Below are 18438 nucleotides of genomic sequence, written 5' to 3' on the forward strand. Positions count from 1 at the left end.
AAATCTTCCTCCTCTTCAGCAAATCACCACTAACAAACACTCTCCTCACTTCAGATAGACTGCAACGATCCGTCCCTGAAATACCCACCATCGCCTACAGACGTCCACGCAACCTACGAGACCTTCTTGTGCGTGATGCTGTTTCACCTCTAACTTCTAACCTTACACCAATTCAGCATTGTACTTTCTAATGTGAAGGTACTTCAAGATGCATCGTCTGCAGCCACCTCATTGTTGAACCCAATTCCATCACCAGCCACAGCACCCAACTCACTACAAGGGTCACATCACTTGCACAACCTCTTATGTCATCTATCTGATCTCTTGTAGAGTTTGCGGCATCCAGTATGTTGGCGAAACCAAAACCACCCTCAAGAAGCGATTCTATGGTCACAGATCCACAGTCAAAACCATGAAGACTGAGACCCCAGTTGGATAACACTTTAACCTTCCCAACCATACCATAAATGACATGTCCTTACATGGGATTGAATCGTTAGGTAGCATTCCTGACCTACTACGAATCAGCAGAAAGAGACTGTGGATGCAACGCCTTCGCACCATTCAACCTCATGGGCTCAACATTTATGAAGGATATGATTAACCTGTCTTCTGCTTCCCCCCCTTCCATCTCCCATTGTTTCCCCCTATGTCACCCCTCTTCTCTTAGCTCTCTTTCACTTTTTCTCCACACTTTTGTTTTGTCTTTGTCCTTCTGTAGTTTACTCCCTACCCTCTTCCCTGAATCCTCCCTTGTCCCTGTACAGTTTATCTCCAACCTCTCCCCACCCCTGTTGGTTTCTTTCTTCTATACTAATCTTATTATATACTAATCCTCTTACATCTTTCTCTTTTGTGTTCACCCTGCTCATTAACCTGTCTGTATTCTAAGTGTGTATTTGTCCCTTCTGTTACTTTAACTTGTCATTCAGTCTCTGAAGAAGATCCTGCTAGGATCGAAACGTCAGATCCTCTTACTTTTACACATAGTAAATATGTTAGAACTGATTTCAGTAATTATATGTACTATAGTATACACTTTTTAACGTGTACGAAATGTATTAATATCACAGTCATTCTTAGCGTGTTTGCAAAGCTAAACCATTCATGATATCATCTAATACTTAAAACAGAATGCCATTATAATATCAATATTATGTTGTTCACTAGTACATAACATTCATTGAGATATGTGTACAATTAGCAGTTCCGCTATTAATTCCATTATCACCAATACGAAGTAGTACACTAGCAGTTCCGCTATTAATAGAAAATATATTTAGAACTGGATCAAATTGGTACCCCAAAGTAAGGCATCCTATTGTTATTTTTCAATATTATCATCAGTTCGATTAAGCTGCCTGAGCTAGTGGATTTCAATAACCTACTTGTTATATTCAATTCGGGCATCAAATGTTATAACTTGACAGTTTAAAGTATCTACATGGAAGAACCTCTTAGGATTCGGTCGTCTCTTGTTATCCAAAGACTACATGAAGACAGAGTTATGTCTTGATTGATAGCATTTACATGTGCCGTGTCGCTTAGAATTTAATCATGGCGACTGTTAATTCATTTGTTAATCTTCGATTGGCCTAGAGTGATAAATGCATAAAGCCCATATGTTAATTAGTAGACATCAACGTGACCTTATCCAATTTGAAGCGTCTTCAGTGAGCCATTCTGCATGGACCATAGATGGAAATGACGCCCACTGACGTATGTATACTGCTATTTGTAATGGAAATAAATCTTAGGAATTGATAACTTGAATTTTCTGAATTTATCACCATGAAAATAACTGACAAACTGAAGAAAAAATACAATATGTACAGATCAGTCTGAGACTATTAAAAACCCTTGCATTTTATCGTTAAAGTTTCAGTACGTGTTTGCCAAATTTAAACTTCGACCTTTCCAGCTTTCTGCACTTAAATCTCAGTGAAAATGGCACCGTTTTATGCAATTTCCATATTAATATTTATTATTTTTTATTGAGTTATCTGTCCTCTCTTTTGATTGCGACAGACCCACCTGGTCAGAGTACATTTAGAATAAGCAACATTGAATCTGCTTCGGAAGTCTGTTTTCCGAACTTAATCAGCAAACACGTATTGAGGCACAAAACAATGTATAAAGTACTTTACAAATGCTAAGATCAACTAATACTAATATTTGTTAGGGTATAACACAAGGCTAACATTCTGTTTGCTTGAACATAAAGAATGCAATCCTTGGAAACATTCGAAATACGGCTTAGGCTAACACCTACGTTACCAACATGAATGATCGAATTTAATCGCAAGGTCAGTTTGAAGTCGTTAGGACTCTTAGGTATCTCAAAGGTAATTTTCGTCGGTGGTAACAGGACGTTTTGATGTTGCATCATCATAATTTATTAACGACTTTACTACTAGACCATAGGTGTATAGCTTTCCCGAATTCACTGTAGTTATCAGCAGTTTCTCATTCCCGTCTATTTCCAATATGGCCAAACAACGTGCATTCCCATCGACAATTCTTGTTGTCAGTAGCTGTTGGCCATTCTCGCTGTACTGCAACAGTAGACATCTCCACAGACCTGAGGAGAATGCCGTCCATACCATGTAGACGAAACCATTCTTGTCTGTACATACTCTGAGAGGTCGCCAGTTAATTCCATCAAGACGCGGTTTGACGAATTTATACAGCAGCTTAGCGTTTAATTCCTTCGTGAAAATTGCATATGCTTCCATCCCATCTGCGTCACACACCAGCAGTTTACCTCGATGTACAGCGATATCTACCGAATGATTGATCTCTTCGGGCAATTTAATAATGTGACTGAAATTCAGCTGATTATCGAATACGTACAAATCTCTGGTATTTGTACCCACAATGACACGATTGGTCGCACGATCAGTACATATACAGGTCACGCACCGATCAGCTGGCCAGCTGTTAGTGACGTCACTGATCATTTTCTTTTCATAGGAACCGCTGCGAACGTTGAAAACACCCATTTCATCAGCTTTGCATACCGTAACGACAATGGCATCTGACAAATATGAACAATAACGGTGTGGGTATTCACCGCAATTCTTTTCTCTTCGGACCTGTTTCTGCATTTGGGTTTTCCCGTCTTTGTTGATGACAGTGATGTGTGAGCGATCACGTGATAACTTACCAGTGATGACGATTTCACCGTCGCTGGTACTGGTCATACTTGTATTCCTCCAACCTTTGACCTGGATTCCTTTAACATCAACAACAGTCTCTTCAAGTTCAGTGAGTCTGACGTCATCGACAATATCCTTCGTTATATCACCCATAGCAACATCCGAGAGCGATTCTAACCCTGGGAATCCTCTGTCAATCTCTTCTGTCAGAGGTTCGCAAGCCCTCCTAATATCAGGGATACATTGGGCGTCTGTCCACTCGTTGTTGCAAGCAAGAATAGAAGTTGCTGTAGCGCGAAAATTTTCGTACCGCTTTATCATCTGCTCACAATAGTCTGACAGTTTCGTCAGTTCTGTTTCATTATGTATTGTTTGCTCTTCTTTAGTGGCGTGCGAGCCTTTCATTTGATCATTCAAACGTTCAAGCATTCTACTGAGTGCACTTTCAATTTCGTCGTACTTAGCTCTCAGCTTGTTGGTTTCTTTATCATATATTTCCCCTGCGTCATCAATGATTACGCTATATTTCTCTCTAACTTGACATAGCTCGTCTTCCCGTTTGTTCCTTATTTGGCATATTTCATAGTTTCTTCTTGTCTCTATGTCCTTTAAGCCTCTTTCTCGTTCAGAGGTATTTTCGTCAATTTTATATTTAATCTTGTTGACCTGTTGTTTGTGCTGGTTTGTCAACTGGGTTGACTTACTTGCAACGTTATCTCTCAGCCTTCGTGAAGTTGACTGAAGTTTATTTCGTAAATCGGACACTTTTCTGTCGAATTCGTTTAGTGTCGCCATTTTGAATTTGAGCGCCTCTCGTTCAGTTTTCGCTAGCTCAGTTACATCATGCAGGTCATGACCTTTGTGTTTGCTGTACGTACAGGTCACACAAACTGGTACATTTCCGCATGTACAGCAACATAACTGCGCTTGCTGTTTCACGTGTAAATGGCACCTGGGGTCTTCCGTTAGAGCTGCTAGTTTTTCCAGCGTCAGGTTTTGTTCTTCGTAACTTTCCAAGTTCAGAGTGTGTGGTTGGTGGTCTATGAACATTGGGTTTTTTATATGAAAATGGTAACACGGATCACATAGAAAGTTTTTACACTTAAAGCAGTATGCTGTGACTGTTTTCTTCTGTGAACAGCTGATACATTTCTTGAACTCTTTCTCCTTAAATGATTTTTGCAGTTGTATAAATTCAAGCATACTCTTCATGTGGAAATCAGTCTTAAAGCCGTCTACCCCGTTAGCTGGTATTGCGTGATGCTGATTACACATTGGACATTTAAACGTCTCAGTATCACTAATTTGCATGACTACTTTCAGGCAATCACTGCAGTATCGATGAAGACACGGTAGTAGTTTCGGATCTTTCAATTGATCCAAGCAAACGGAACACCGAAAAAAGTTCTTTTCCATGTCCTGGAGTGGTGACGAAGACGCCATCTGTCTTGCTGTGTAATCCGATCTGGAAAAGAGTAAGATATATCGGTATATATATTGTTCGATACAGGTGACAAACGCCTACAGTGGAATTACGACCTTCCTTACCGGTTACGAACCTCTGGACATACAATCAGCGTCCATAGCCTAGTGGTTAGGATGTCCGCGTACAAAGTGGGAGGCCCGGGTTCGAATCCCGGTGGAGGCTGGAAGTTTTTTCACTGTTCTTGATTTTCCAAATCATTACGATTTTCAATTATATATATTCATTTGCCTTTGTCATTAACCTCCATTTCATTAACATAAAGTCTGTTCAAAGTATCTCTTTCGAGATCCGGCTTAAGGAATCACAAATGATTTCGAGTTGGTTAGCATCATGTTTGATCTCTAGAGTGAGACAAAATATGTCACCAAAAAACAGAACTAGTATTGTTCGATACAGGTGACAAAGCCTACAGTGGAATTACGACCTTCCTTACCGGTTTCGAACCTCTGGACATACAATCAGCGTCCATAGCGTAGTGGTTAGGGTGTCCGCGTACAAAGCGGGTGGCCCGGGTTCGAATCCCGGTGGAGGCTGGAAGTTTTTTCACTGTTATTGATTTTCCAACTCATTACGATTTTCAATAGATATATATATATATATATAGGTGTGTGTCTGGTGATCGCTTAACGCGTGAAACTCTGAGTCATTGGCGTAGGAGCCTCATTTGATTTGGGGGGGGGGGGGGGGGGCTGTAACGACTTGCCCGAAAAATATAACCAAAATTTTTCGCGCGCTCCGCCCGCGTTCCACATGTTAATGTGCCTATCATATAGGCATTCTTCGGTTATTACATCACATGCCAATAACATACAATCATTTTCCGTGTTTTTACCCTTCCATTTTGGATAGAATTATTGGGGAAGTCGTTACAACAATAATGATAATATAATCATTGAAAAACACATGGCAAATTCTTCTTCTTTCAGTAGGTGTCAGTGGCGGAGCTATAGGGGTATTGGTCAGGGGGGAGAGAATGGTCTGTAGGGGCGCTTTCGACACTATCTAAGCGGAGCGCCACCATAGGTTGGCGCGGAGCGTACAGACATTTTTTGAGTTAAGATACTCCCTAGATCGCCGGAAATGACCCTTTCCAGGCCTTGCTAATTTGCAGATAGACGAAGAAAACGAACAAAATGTGACAAATGTCAATAGGTAGATGAGCGCGCAATAAAAAAGTCAATAATCGCGAATAAGTAAAGAGTGGTAAAAAGCTGAAAAGGGCGCCAGCAGTCCATTTGAGTCCGTCAGGGGGGCATCCGCCCACTCTGACTGTATGGACGCTCCGCCACTGGTAGGTTCCCGAAAAATTCTCAGCATATTACCCGAATTTTCACCATAAAACTTGAAAAACATATTGCAAATTATTTTCTTTCAGTAGGTGCTCGAAAAATTCTCAGAATATTGCCCGAATTTTCACCCAAAATTTGAAAAACACATTGCAAATTATTATTCTTTCAGTAGATGCCCGAAAATTCTCGGCATATTGCCGAATTTCCTCCCCCCCCCAAAAAAAAAAAAATTTGAAAAACACATTGCAAATTATTATTCTTTCAATAGATGTCCGAAAAATTCTCAGCATATTGCCCGAATTTTCACCAAAATATATGGTTGGGGGGGGGGGGCTGCAGCCCCCCGCCTCCTACGCCTATACTTAATATGGTTTTCATGCAAACTACAGAAGAAAGAGAATAACGGCCAGCTACATGTTCAATTAGTAAGCCCATAATGCGGCATGTGCGAGACTGAATATGTCTTCTTAACAACTAAATAACTAACTCGTTAAAGAAATGCTGCTCTCTTTCTCTTTCATGTTACCATGTTGAAACGCAAAGTAAAGCTCTATGCCGCAAAAATGCTGAGATCCGACACCATTCATCTTTTAAAATTTGAACTCTTACCTTCTACTCGGCGAATTCTGTCCCTCAGAGCCCATATATTCTTGTTACTCTCATGCAAGTTTCAACATGAAGACAGGTTCAACATGTGTTAAATATGATATCCCACTACATCAACTCACTGCATCACGTGTATGTAGTGTATAGCAAATTAATATATATAGCAATAAATATTGAGAATTCAGGTAGTGGCTCCGCATACTGTCGACCTTCACTTTCACTTATATACATATATATACTTTCATTATATAACAATCGAGCAGTATGTATGAAGACCTTCCTGGTTTCGAACCTTTGGATATACAACAATTATTATATATTATCCAATTAGGGGTTGGTAAGTATCTATTCATATGTCTGTCCGCACGTCCTCAATCGATCGGTATATAAATATATCTATATAGATAGATAGATTTTTATTCAGCCAATGGATAGAATATATACAATGGAAATTGGATGAAAACAGGAGCTCAAGCGAAAACAATGAAACGATTAAGACAATAAATAAAATGTAAACAATTCGTATGACTAGGTAAAGGATATAAAAGGGTACTCTGTATACTGCTCATGATATAAAAAGAGTATTCAGAGGTTAAAAAGTATAACAAATATAGCATATTACACAATAAGAAGCAGTGGCTAAAACGTGAAGGCAAGACTAGAACCAATCAGCGGGCATTATGTGTATTATATATCTTTACAAGATCAGGATAATGACTATTTGTGAGCCTCTATGTATATCTATATATTTCTATATACATATATATATATATGTTAGGAACATGATTTGAACAAAACAGAGGCCCCTATAAATTTTTATTAAGTTACCTTCACAGATAGTGGTACAGCCATTCAGAGGTTAGGGGAAAATGACCCGTCAGTGGCACATTGATATACCATATGACATTGTGTTGCTGTACTATTCATTTTGCTCTGAGTTTTGTTCCTTTCTAACCCTCGGGTATGTTCTTTTTACTTTATTATACTTATTACTCTTATCTTTAATAGTTAAAGGATCTAACTGATGTATTCTTATTAGTATTCATGGTAACATTCAATAGAAATGTCAAGATATTGAAGTGCACCTTTTTATCAATGCTAGTAGTTTGATATGTTCTTAATATAGCCTTAAGCTGTATGTTACCTGTATGGTACATTGTTATTTGATATGGTGAAGCCACTGCAGCTACGCCCAGGAACGAGGTGGTTCCATGGTGTCAAATTACTTAGCAGGTATAACCTGTGCTGCATAGGCTAACTAGATGGATTGTTCTATTGGAAGAGGGGTTGATTAAAGTAGCTACACAGCAAGCTGCATAGGATAGACCCCCTACAGTGGTCTGGGTGCACAGGATTGGTGGAACTGTTTAGGTTACTATGGCAATCCTATACCAGGTAGAGATATTGTTCTTATTAGCTGTATACTGCCTGTGCAGTGGTAGTGTGTGGGTACAACTATATTGAAACTTTTGTTTTAATAATAAGTCGTAAGCTAGCTCCCTAGTTCATGCAGGGAAATGTTGCTAGTCTAGGGGTGCACAGAGGATTAAGATGTTAGAATAAATATTAGCACTTCTGTGTGCAGCTGTGTGGGTCATGTCAGTTAGTTTGGTGAAAATGTTTGTTGGTATATGCGTGAGTGTTATCTGTAGGTTAATTAGGTTTATCTGTTGTCAATAAATTCATGATGTTGCACTGAGGTTGATATGATATTGCAAAGAGCTGTAAAGGACAATTATGTTCTAGATAATAGATTAAAGGGTTGTAAATAAACATTGATATACCATATGACATTGTGTTGCTGTACTATTCATTTTGCTCTGAGTTTTGTTCCTTTCTACCCCTCAGGTGGCCTATATATTGGCTCATACCTAGGTCACCCGAATCCCCGGGGTAACATATATATATATATATATATATATATACATATATATATATATATATATATATATATATATATATATATTTATATATATATATATATATATATATATATATATATATATATATATATATATATATATATAGGAATAACGGAAAAACTGTTAAACAACTATGCTGCATTTAGAGAATATATATATATATATATATATATATATATATATATATATATATATATATATATATATATACACACTAGAGTATCAGGTATTTGAAGCAGATTTCATTTCCTTGAGACTATTTATATATAGCTGAAGATCACCTCTGCCTTCAACGGTTCCGAGCGCTGGTCAGGGAGGAGGGTGGGAGTGGTATTATATATCATAGGATGAACTCTAAGAGTTGAGAAAACAAAAACAATGTAACTACAAAATTGGGATATGCAACACAAGGAAGACACATATTTGAAAATAAAAACCTTCATTTCTTATTATTCATTCAATCTGTAGAAATTGCAAAAGAACAGAAAAAAATATCAACACATTAATAAAAACGACAGTAGTTAAAGCAGTATGTTACCTGACATTACACATATTGGCTATTGACAAAACTGATTCAGTTATACCATTTCCCGTAAAACGTTTTCTCAATTAGTTTGTAGTTAGATAGAAAGCCATATGTTCCATTTCGAACAAGTTTTACCTGTATGATCGTTTAAGAATGATCTGAATCAAGCGACACTTTTAACAGGTGCGTATCCAGGGGGGGCGTTGGGGGCGCGCGCCCCCCGGGTAAGGAAAAGAGGAGAGAAAAAAAAAGAGAAGAAAAAAGGGAAAAGGAGGGGAAAAAAAGGAAAGGAGGAGAGGAAGGAAGGGAAAGAAAAAGAAAAAAGAGAGAAAAAGGAGAAAAGGAGGGAGTAGAAGATAGCCAAGACCTCGGGAAGAGAAAGATCCCTATTATATACACAGGGTAGCCAGTGACAGATCAAGGATTACGGAGGGGGTGTGCGCCTCACCCTACCCCTTACCCCGACAACTCCATTTTTGGTTCCTTGCTTTAGCAAAAGGAACCTATGCAGTCAGGTTGGCGTGTGTGTGTGTGTATGTGTGTATGTATGTATGTGTGTGTGTGTGTGTGTGTGTCTGTGACACTTGCTTGGGTACGCTCTATCTCAATAAGGGAATGTTGGATTGAGGCCAAACTTGGACTATAGATCCGCCATATGGAGAAGGTGTGCCCTATTGTTTTTGGTGCCCACAAAGGTCACCAAAGGTCAGTTATGGTCCAAAAACCGAAAATATTAAAACTGCAATAACTCCCAGTGCCAATGTGCGACAAGATTGATATTTTGGGACAAGTTGTGAACTGGTTAGGGGAGCATTTTCAAACTTAACGTTCATGTGATCCGAGGTCACCAAAGGTCAATTAATGATAAAAAACTAGTATTTTTGCAATAACTTGAGAACGAAATGTCTGTTAGGGTTGGGAGTTGCCTCAATGTAATCCAATTGTCGACCCGCATCTGGGTGACCCTTGACCTCAATTTGACCTCTGGTGACCTTTTCGTGTTTTTGGGATTTTTACAGTTTCGATGCTATTTTCAGATGTCAAAGGTACCTTCTGATCATAAATGTCAATAGGTTGACCCCGTGTGACCTTTATGTGCGAAGTTATATGGGGTCAAAGTTTTTCGGTCGGAGTTAGGATGGTTGTACAGACTTTTCGTTTTGTTTTTTGGAATCAGGAGATTAAACTACATCTGAAACCAAGGTCAAAAGGTCAAAGGTCACATTAGAAAAAATGTGCTTATTTTGGGAGGAAACGAGCAAAAAAGAAAATGTTTGGTTTTGATGCTAGATTTGGATATCAAAGGTACCTTCCGATCAAAAATGTCAATTGGTTGACACCCGTGTGACCTTCGTGTGCGAAGTTATACGAGGTCAAAGTTAATTTTCACACATTTAATGCAACAACTCCCAGATCCAAGGTGTGACATGGTTGATATTTTTGGACAAGTTGCAAATGGTATAGGGGAATATTTTCAAACTTAACGGTCATGTGATCCGAGGTCACCAAAGGTCAATTAATGTCAAAAAACTAGTATTTTGGGGGTAGAAAATGGGCAAAGAAAAAAATGTTTGAATTTTTATAGTTTGATGCTCTAATTTAGGTCTCATCAATCAAAAATGTCAATAAGTTGACCCAAGGTGACCTTTGTATGTTAAGTTATATGAGGTCAAAGTTAATTTTCAGACATTTAGTGTAAAAACTCCCAGTGCCAAGGTGTTACACAGTTGATATTTTGAGACAAGTTGCAAATGGTATAGGGGAATATTTTCAAACTTAACGGTCATGTGATATGAGGTCACCAAAGGTCAATTAATGATAAAAAACTAGTATTTTTTGCGATAACTTGAGAACAAATTGTCCGTTAGGGTTGGGAGTTGCTTCAATGTAATCCAATTGTCGACCCGCATCTGGGTGACCCTTGACCTCAATTTGACCTCTGGTGACCTTTTTAGTGATTTGTGGATTTTTACAGTTTTGATGCTATTTTCAGATGTTAAAGGTAACTTCTGATTATAAATGTCAACAGGTTGACACCCGTGTGACCTTCGTGTGCGAAGTTATTTGAGGTCAAAGTTAATTTTCAGACATTTAATGCAATAACTCCCAGTTCCAAGGTGTGACAAGGTTGATATTTTTGGAGTAGTTGCAAATGGTATAGGGGAATATTTTCAAACTTAACTGTCATGTGATACAAGGTCACCAAAGGTCAATTAATGATAAAAAACTAGTATTTTTGCAATAACTTGAGAGCAAATTGTCCGTTAGAGTTGGGAGTTGCTTCAATGAAATCCAATTGTCGACCCGCATCTGGGTGACCCTTGACCTCAATTTGACCTCTGGTGACCTTTTCGCGTTTTGTGGATTTTTTACAGTTTCGATGCTATTTTCAGATGTTAAAGGTACCTTCTGATCATAAATGTCAACAGGTTGACCCCTGTGTGACCTTCGTGTGCGAAGTTATATGAGGTCAAAGTTAATTTTCAGACATTTAATGCAATAACTCCCAGTTCCAAGGTGTGACAAGGTTGATATTTTTGGAGTAGTTGCAAATGGTATAGGGGAATATTTTCAAACTTAACGGTCATATGATACAAGGTCACCAAAGGTCAATTAATGATAAAAAACTAGTATTTTTGCGACAACTTGAGAACAAATTGTCCGTTAGGGTTGGGAGTTGCTTCAATGTAATCCAATTGTCGACCCGCATCTGGGTGACCCTTGACCTCAATTTGACCTCTGGTGACCTTTTCGTGTTTTGTGAATTTTTACAGTTTCGATGCTATTTTCAGATGTTAAAGGTACCTTCTGATCATAAATGTCAATGGGTTGACCCCCATTTGACCTTCGTGTGCGAAGTTATTTGAGGTCAAAGTTAATTTTCAGACATTTAATGCAATAACTCCCAGTGCCAAGGTGTGACAAGGTTGATTTTTTTGGACAAGTTGCAAATGGTATAGGGGAATATTTTCAAACTTAACGGTCATGTGATCCAAGGTCACCAAAGGTCAGCTAATGTTAAAAAAGTAGTATCATGGGGGGAGAAAATGGGCAAAGAAAAAATGTTTGAATTTTTACAGTCATGCTCTATTTAGGTCTCACCGATCAAAAATGTCAATTGGTTGACCTCCGGGTGACCTTTGTGTGTGAAGTTACATACAAGTTCAAAAGTTAATTTTTTGACATTTAATGCAATTAAATCTCAATGCCATGGTGTGACATGGTTGATATTTTGGGACAAGTTGTGAATGGGGTGGTGGAACATTTTGAAACTTAAAGGTCATGTCATCTGAGGTCACCATTGTTATCATATCTGTTGACACGCTTGTAGGTCTCTTATATTTCTTACATTTTCGACGCCATTTATAGATCTCAAAAGTGCCTTTTGATATAAAATCAGATCACATTTTGTGATCACAAAAGTGTTGGCTATAGTGTTGGTTACTTTATGGGAACATGTAGGACAATTACTTGGACTATTTCAGCCCAATCTTGCTTGATAATATGATGTGTATTGTCATATACCCCAAGCAAGGAACCACAGTGCCCTTGGGCTCTTGTTGACGTTTCCGTTTTTCCTCTCTCACTAATCTACTTGAACTCGACCGAGTCGTCGGGGAACATAACGCATTTCGGGAAGGGGGCGACCGCCCCCCGAGCAAATTTTCTTTATGACATCGCTAGTAATTTCAAAATAGACAATGCTTAGATGCAACTTACAAGGCCTGTGAAGTGTCATTTCCAGCGATCTGGGAGGCATTTTCGGCCAAAATTTTTCTTGTACGCTTCGCGCCAACTCATGGTGGCGCTTCGCTTAGATAGTTTGCCTACAGGCTTCGCCCTCCCTTGGCAATTACTCGCTACACGCCTGTTCGAATTTGTAAAGCAAAGAGCAGATATAACATCATATCAATGAGCATTGAAATGCATGTTCCACGATGAACAGCCTCAAAAACTGTCAATGTGTGTAGTCAAAGGCGTAGGAGCCAGATTGGATTTGGGGGCTGTAATGACTTGCCCGAAAAAAAAGCCAAAATTTTTCGCAAGCTTCGCGCGCATTCAACATGTCGATGCCAATATCATATAGGCAAGATCGGTCATTACATTGTATGGCATCGTGTACCTTACGGTCCGTGAAAGTTGCACAGTATACCGCCGGATGCTAATGTAAACAACCAAATGTCTTATGTAGATGGAGAAAAAGCATACAGATCCATTTATGTCAAAACTCTCTTTTACAGTAGTAATGTCGGCCAAGCTTAGAACTTTATTTAAATTACCAAGGAGACCATTTTAAGCTATTCATTGCTATTTATTTTTCTTTCATTAGGTGCCCGAAAAAAATGGGAAAACAATTGGGGGGGGGGGGGGCTGCAGCCCCCGCCTCCTACGGGACCTACGCCTATGAGTGAAGTGTTCGGTTTCGATATACCTGATATCGGAAATATCTGCTATTTTTCTGTTCCTTCAACGAAGTTTTGTAAAAGCCATTATAAGAGGTTGCAATATTTCTACACCAATAAATTAACTGTCGGAATTTTCGAAAATTTCCTCACCAACATTCTTCATCATACTTCCCTCTACTCGTTCAATTTTGACCTGTCTGTTAGGGGTTCAAGGAGGTTTTTCTATATTGGTTGTCTATAGATTGAATTTTGTGCAACATTATGGGTATGTTTTGAAGTGATTTTATTCACGAGAAAAGTGAATTTTCAAATTCTCAACAAGTAATGGGCTTAAAACCTTGAAAAGTGGGGCTTTCGGATATTGTGGGCCGTGACGTAGAATCGCCTACAAAAGCAATCATCCATAGGACATGCAATGAGGTCGAACATGATGTGTGACTGGTGACAATCTTCAAAAAGGCTATGGATGGAAAAAAAAAAATTGGGAAATACTTGGTTCTCAGGCAAAAGTGTACATTTGGTTGCTCATTTTCAAGCCCGAGAAGTGTCATATCCGGTGATCTGGGGGGTATCAAAACCAGAAATTTTCCTGTACGCTCCGCGCCAACCGATGGTGGCGCTCCGCTTAGATAGTAATTCGCGCCCCCGGGTTAGAAAATCCTGGATATGCGCCTGTTAACAACAGTATGAGTACGTGTACAAGTCGAATAATTCCCCTAGGTATGAGTACAATCCTTTAGGCGGGATTGCGAATAATACACCTTGTTCTAGTATATATGCTAGTTACCCAAAATGCACCGCGGAGTACAAATACATAAGGGAGAGTACTACATCGAGTCCCGTCTGTACTCGCACAGTTTTGGTACTCGAACTCATTATGTAATGAGTACGCGTACCAGAACAGACTCACTACCATTCTAGTTCTATACAGCTTTAAGTCATCTATGCAGTTCTATACTCAATGACATATCATGTTCAGGCTTCCTGCAGTAACAGTTCCACAACAGGTGATATATCAAATCACAAAATAAACGTTACCAGAGAAGCTATACCCAAACGAACACCATTACCCGAAGTGGTAGGGATTGACGGCGGACGACTCCTCCCCCACCGCCGTCATATCCCTTGCGTTTAGTGGCATGACCTTTAATATGTATGTAACCAGAGCATAACCTGGTTAATGTTTTGTATAGTTATCATTTTCTTTTATTTTCCACCTTTTGTTTCTATCCATTTAATCATTTTCTTTCATTTTCTTATCTTTGTTTTTGGTTCCTTGCTAAAAGCAAAGGAACCTATGTATTCAGGTTGGCGTGTGTGTGTGTGTGTGTGTGTGTGTGTGTGTGTGTGACGCTTAAGCTTGTATGCACGATAACTCAACAAGGGATTGACTGATCATGATCAAACTTGGTGGGTGGGTGGCCCATAGTGAGTAGATGAACCCTATTGTTTTTGGTGCCCACAAAGGTCACCAAAGGTCAGTTATGGTCCAAAAACCCAAAATACTAAAACTGCAATAACTCCCAGTGCCAATGTGCGACAAGGTTGATATTTTGGGACAAGTTGTGAACTGGTTAGGGAAACATTTTGAAACTTAACGGTCATGTGATGTGAGGTCACCAAAGGTCAATTAATGTTAAAAAACTAGTTTTTTTGCGATAACTTGAGAACGAATTGTCCATTAGGGTTGGGAGTTGCTTCAGTGTAATCCAATTGTCGACCCACATCTGGGTGACCCTTGACCTCAATTTGACCTCTGGTGACCTTTTCATGTTTTGGGGATTTTAACAGTTTCGATGCTATTTTCAGATGTCAAAGGTACCTTCCGATCATAAATATCGATAGGTTGACCCCCGTGTGACCTTTGTGTGCGAATTTATAAGGGGTCAAAGTTTTCGGTCGGAGTTAGGATGGCTGTACAGACTTATCGTGTTGATTTTTGGAATCAGCAGATCAAACTACATTTGAAACCAAGGTCAAAAGGTCAAAGGTCACATTAGAAAAAATGTGCTTAGTTTGGGAGAAAACGGGCAAAAAAGAAAATGTTTGGTTTTGATTCTAGATTTGGATATCAAAGGTACCTTCCGATCAAAAATGTCAATGGGTTGACACCCGGGTGACCTTTGTCTGTAAAGTTATACAAGGTCAAAGTTAATTTTCAGACATTTAATGCAATAACTCCCAGGGCCAAGGTGTAACAAGGTTGATATTTTGGGACAAGTTGCAAATGGTATAGAGGAATATTTTCAAACTTAACGGTCATGTGATCCGAGGTCATCAAAGGTCAATTAATGTTAAAAACCTAGTATTTTGGGTGAGAAAATGGGCAAAGAAAAAAATGTTTGAATTTTTACAGTTTTGATGCTATATTCACGTCTCACCAATCAAAAATGTCAATAGGTGTACCCCAGGTGACCTTTGTGTGTGAAGTTATATGAGGTCAAAGTTAATTTTCAGACATTTAGTGCAATAATTCCCAGTTCCAAGGTGTGACACAGTTGATATTTTGGGACAAGTTGCAAATGGTATAGGGGAATATTTTCAAACTTAACGGTCATGTGATCCGAGGTCACCAAAGGTCAATTAATGATAAAAAACTAGCATTTTTGCGATAACTTGAGAATGAATTGTCCGTTAGGGTTGGGAGTTGCTTCAATGTAATCCAATTGTCGACCCGCATCTGGGTGACCCTTGACCTCAATTTGACCCCTGGTGACCTTTTCGTGTTTTGGGGATTTTTACAGTTTCGATGCTATTTTCAGATGTCAAAGGTGCCTTCTGATCATAAATGTCAATAGGTTGACCCCCGTGTGACCTTCGTGTGCGAAGTTATACGAGGTCAAAGTTAATTTTCAGACATTTAATGCAATAACTCTCAGTTCCAAGGTGTGACACGGTTGATATTTTGGGACAAGTTGCAAATGGTATAGGGGAATATTTTCAAACTTAACGGTCATGTGATCCGAGGTCACCAAAGGTCAATTAATGATAAAAAACTAGTATTTTTGTGATAACTTGAGAACGAACTGTCCGTTAAGGTTGGGAGTTGCTTCAATGTAATCCAGTTGTCGACCCGCATCTGGGCGACCCTTGACCTCAATTTGACCTCTGGTGACCTTTTCGTGTTTTGGGGATTTTTACAGTTTCGATGCTATTTTCAGATGTCAAAGGTGCCTTCTGATCATAAATGTCAATAGGTTGACCCCCGTGTGACCTTCGTGTGCGAAGTTATACGAGGTCAAAGTTAAAAAATATTAATGAGGTCACAGGTCAAACGTGAAAAACTCCCAAGTTGCAATAACTTGGCTACTATTTATTGGAATTTCGTCATACTTGGTATGATATTGGTAGATAGTCTCCACACACTGATGTGTGTTGCAATTGATATCATGCATGTTTATAGGGGGGGGGGGGGGCGCCTAGCATTATTTCGTTATGAAAAGTTTGTATGCACAATAACTCAACAAGGGAATGACCAATCATTACCATACTTGGTGAGTGGGTGGCCCATAGTAAGTAGATTAACCCTGTTGATTTTGGTGCTCATTTCATGAATATGAATGAGGTCATGAGGTCAAACGTGAAATACTCCAAATTGCAATTACTTGGCTACTATTACTAGTCAGAATTTCGTCAAACTTGGTATGATGATAATGGTAGATAGTCTTCACACACTGATGTGTGTTGCAATTGATATCAGGGCTTAGCATTACTTTGGCAACAAAAGTTTGTGAGCATAAATTACTGTTGTTGTATTAGGGCTTTGTTAGAAATTTCCCTATGAACGGAACTAATGAACAGCAGCAAGGAACCATGAAATGTTTTCATTCTGGTTATTCATGAATTTTTTGTTCTTTTGTTTTTATTCATTTGACAATGAATAACCTTTACTTGAGAGATTTATGAGTTCCCTTTATTTTCACTTTTATTGCTAACTACTACATGGCAACAGTTAGTAGTCGGGTGGCCCTGTGTGACCTGTCTTTTTCGTTAAGCTAAGTAATTGTTTTGCGTGCTCCTATTTTCTAGGAATATATGAGTGGCTCCAAGAGGGTATCCCTTTTCAGAACTGTGGGTTAAATAGACAATTTTATAACTTTTGTTTGGTTAGATAGGAATGTTTTGGTGATAGATGATTATATTAAATGTACCAAAGGACACCATAAATTAAGTAATGTGTCTGTAAACACACCACTTTACCTTTATTTGTTTGTTTTTGTGTGAGCATTCTGCCTTTTTAAGTTGTCCCCACGATCTCAGAGTAAAGCGGCCCTACCCTAATTTGGAGGTGTCACTTGTAATCTTCCCAAACCTAAAAATATATTTAAGCCTCGTCACTGCGTTTTTGACCGGCTACATGTAACATATGAATAATTTATTTATTTCACTCTGTTTACTTGTAACCGTATCAGTAATTTTTCAGACAATTAAATTTTAGGGCATGCATGGAACTGTCACCCCTGCTTTGCATAATAACTTCCTTGTTAGACGTGTTCATGCTGGTGTTGTTCCATGTTTTGTACCCATGGCAGCTAACTGGTTTATGCATGGTATAGATCAGGGATGGAGCCGAACAAAATAACGTGTGGTTGAAACCATTTTCGAATATGAGCAACTGTATAGACATATTAGACTATAAGGTAGGCGAGCAGTTGGAGCGTAGAAGTTCTTAACAAATGTAAACTTCACCCTCAAATGGCCTAAGGCAGGGGTGCATGAACCCCCAGGGGGTGCGTGAGTCCATCCCAGGGGGTTCGTGAGACGTTTCTGAAAGTCAAAACTACAGTATTTTTGTTGAACTAAAACTGTCGAGAACAAACTTAAAGACTATATCTATAACCATGAACAATCTACATATCTCAACTATCTATTTCTATAACCATGAACAATCTATATATCGCAACTTTCTATTTCTATAATATACCTCTTTAACTAAACTTTGTAAATATTATTGCTATGGAGATGGAATTCTTGGGCGTGAGCCAGTGAAAGTCTGAAAGTTGGTGCTTATGCAGGTCAGGCAGGATGAAGGAGAGATAAGGGGA

The 18438-nt window shown here is 39.0% G+C and overlaps 1 protein-coding gene across 1 annotated transcript; it reads right to left on the reverse strand.

Moving 5' to 3' along the window:
- Positions 1-1094: 1094 nt before the first annotated feature.
- LOC139985228 (uncharacterized) lies at positions 1095-6664 on the reverse strand. The gene is made up of 2 exons (XM_071999488.1): positions 6543-6664; positions 1095-4623 (listed from the first exon to the last, which is right to left on the reverse strand). The coding sequence occupies exons 1-2, from the start codon at positions 6575-6577 to the stop codon at positions 2340-2342; spliced, it is 2319 nt and encodes a 772-aa protein (XP_071855589.1). The 5' UTR covers positions 6578-6664; the 3' UTR covers positions 1095-2339.
- Positions 6665-18438: the final 11774 nt, after the last annotated feature.

The sequence above is a fragment of the Apostichopus japonicus genome, chromosome 17, assembly GCF_037975245.1.
Source record: "Apostichopus japonicus isolate 1M-3 chromosome 17, ASM3797524v1, whole genome shotgun sequence".
NCBI lineage: Eukaryota > Metazoa > Echinodermata > Holothuroidea > Aspidochirotida > Stichopodidae > Apostichopus > Apostichopus japonicus.

What these genes read in the sequence shown, in the direction of transcription:
- LOC139985228 (XM_071999488.1), bottom strand. Translation starts at nt 6,577, where the DNA reads ATGGGCTCTGAGGGACAGAATTCGCCGAGTAGAAG. An exon ending in CAGAATTCGCCGAGTAGAAG is followed by an intron (nt 4,624 to 6,542) that starts GTAAGAGTTCAA and finishes ACTCTTTTCCAG; the next exon opens with ATCGGATTACACAGCAAGAC.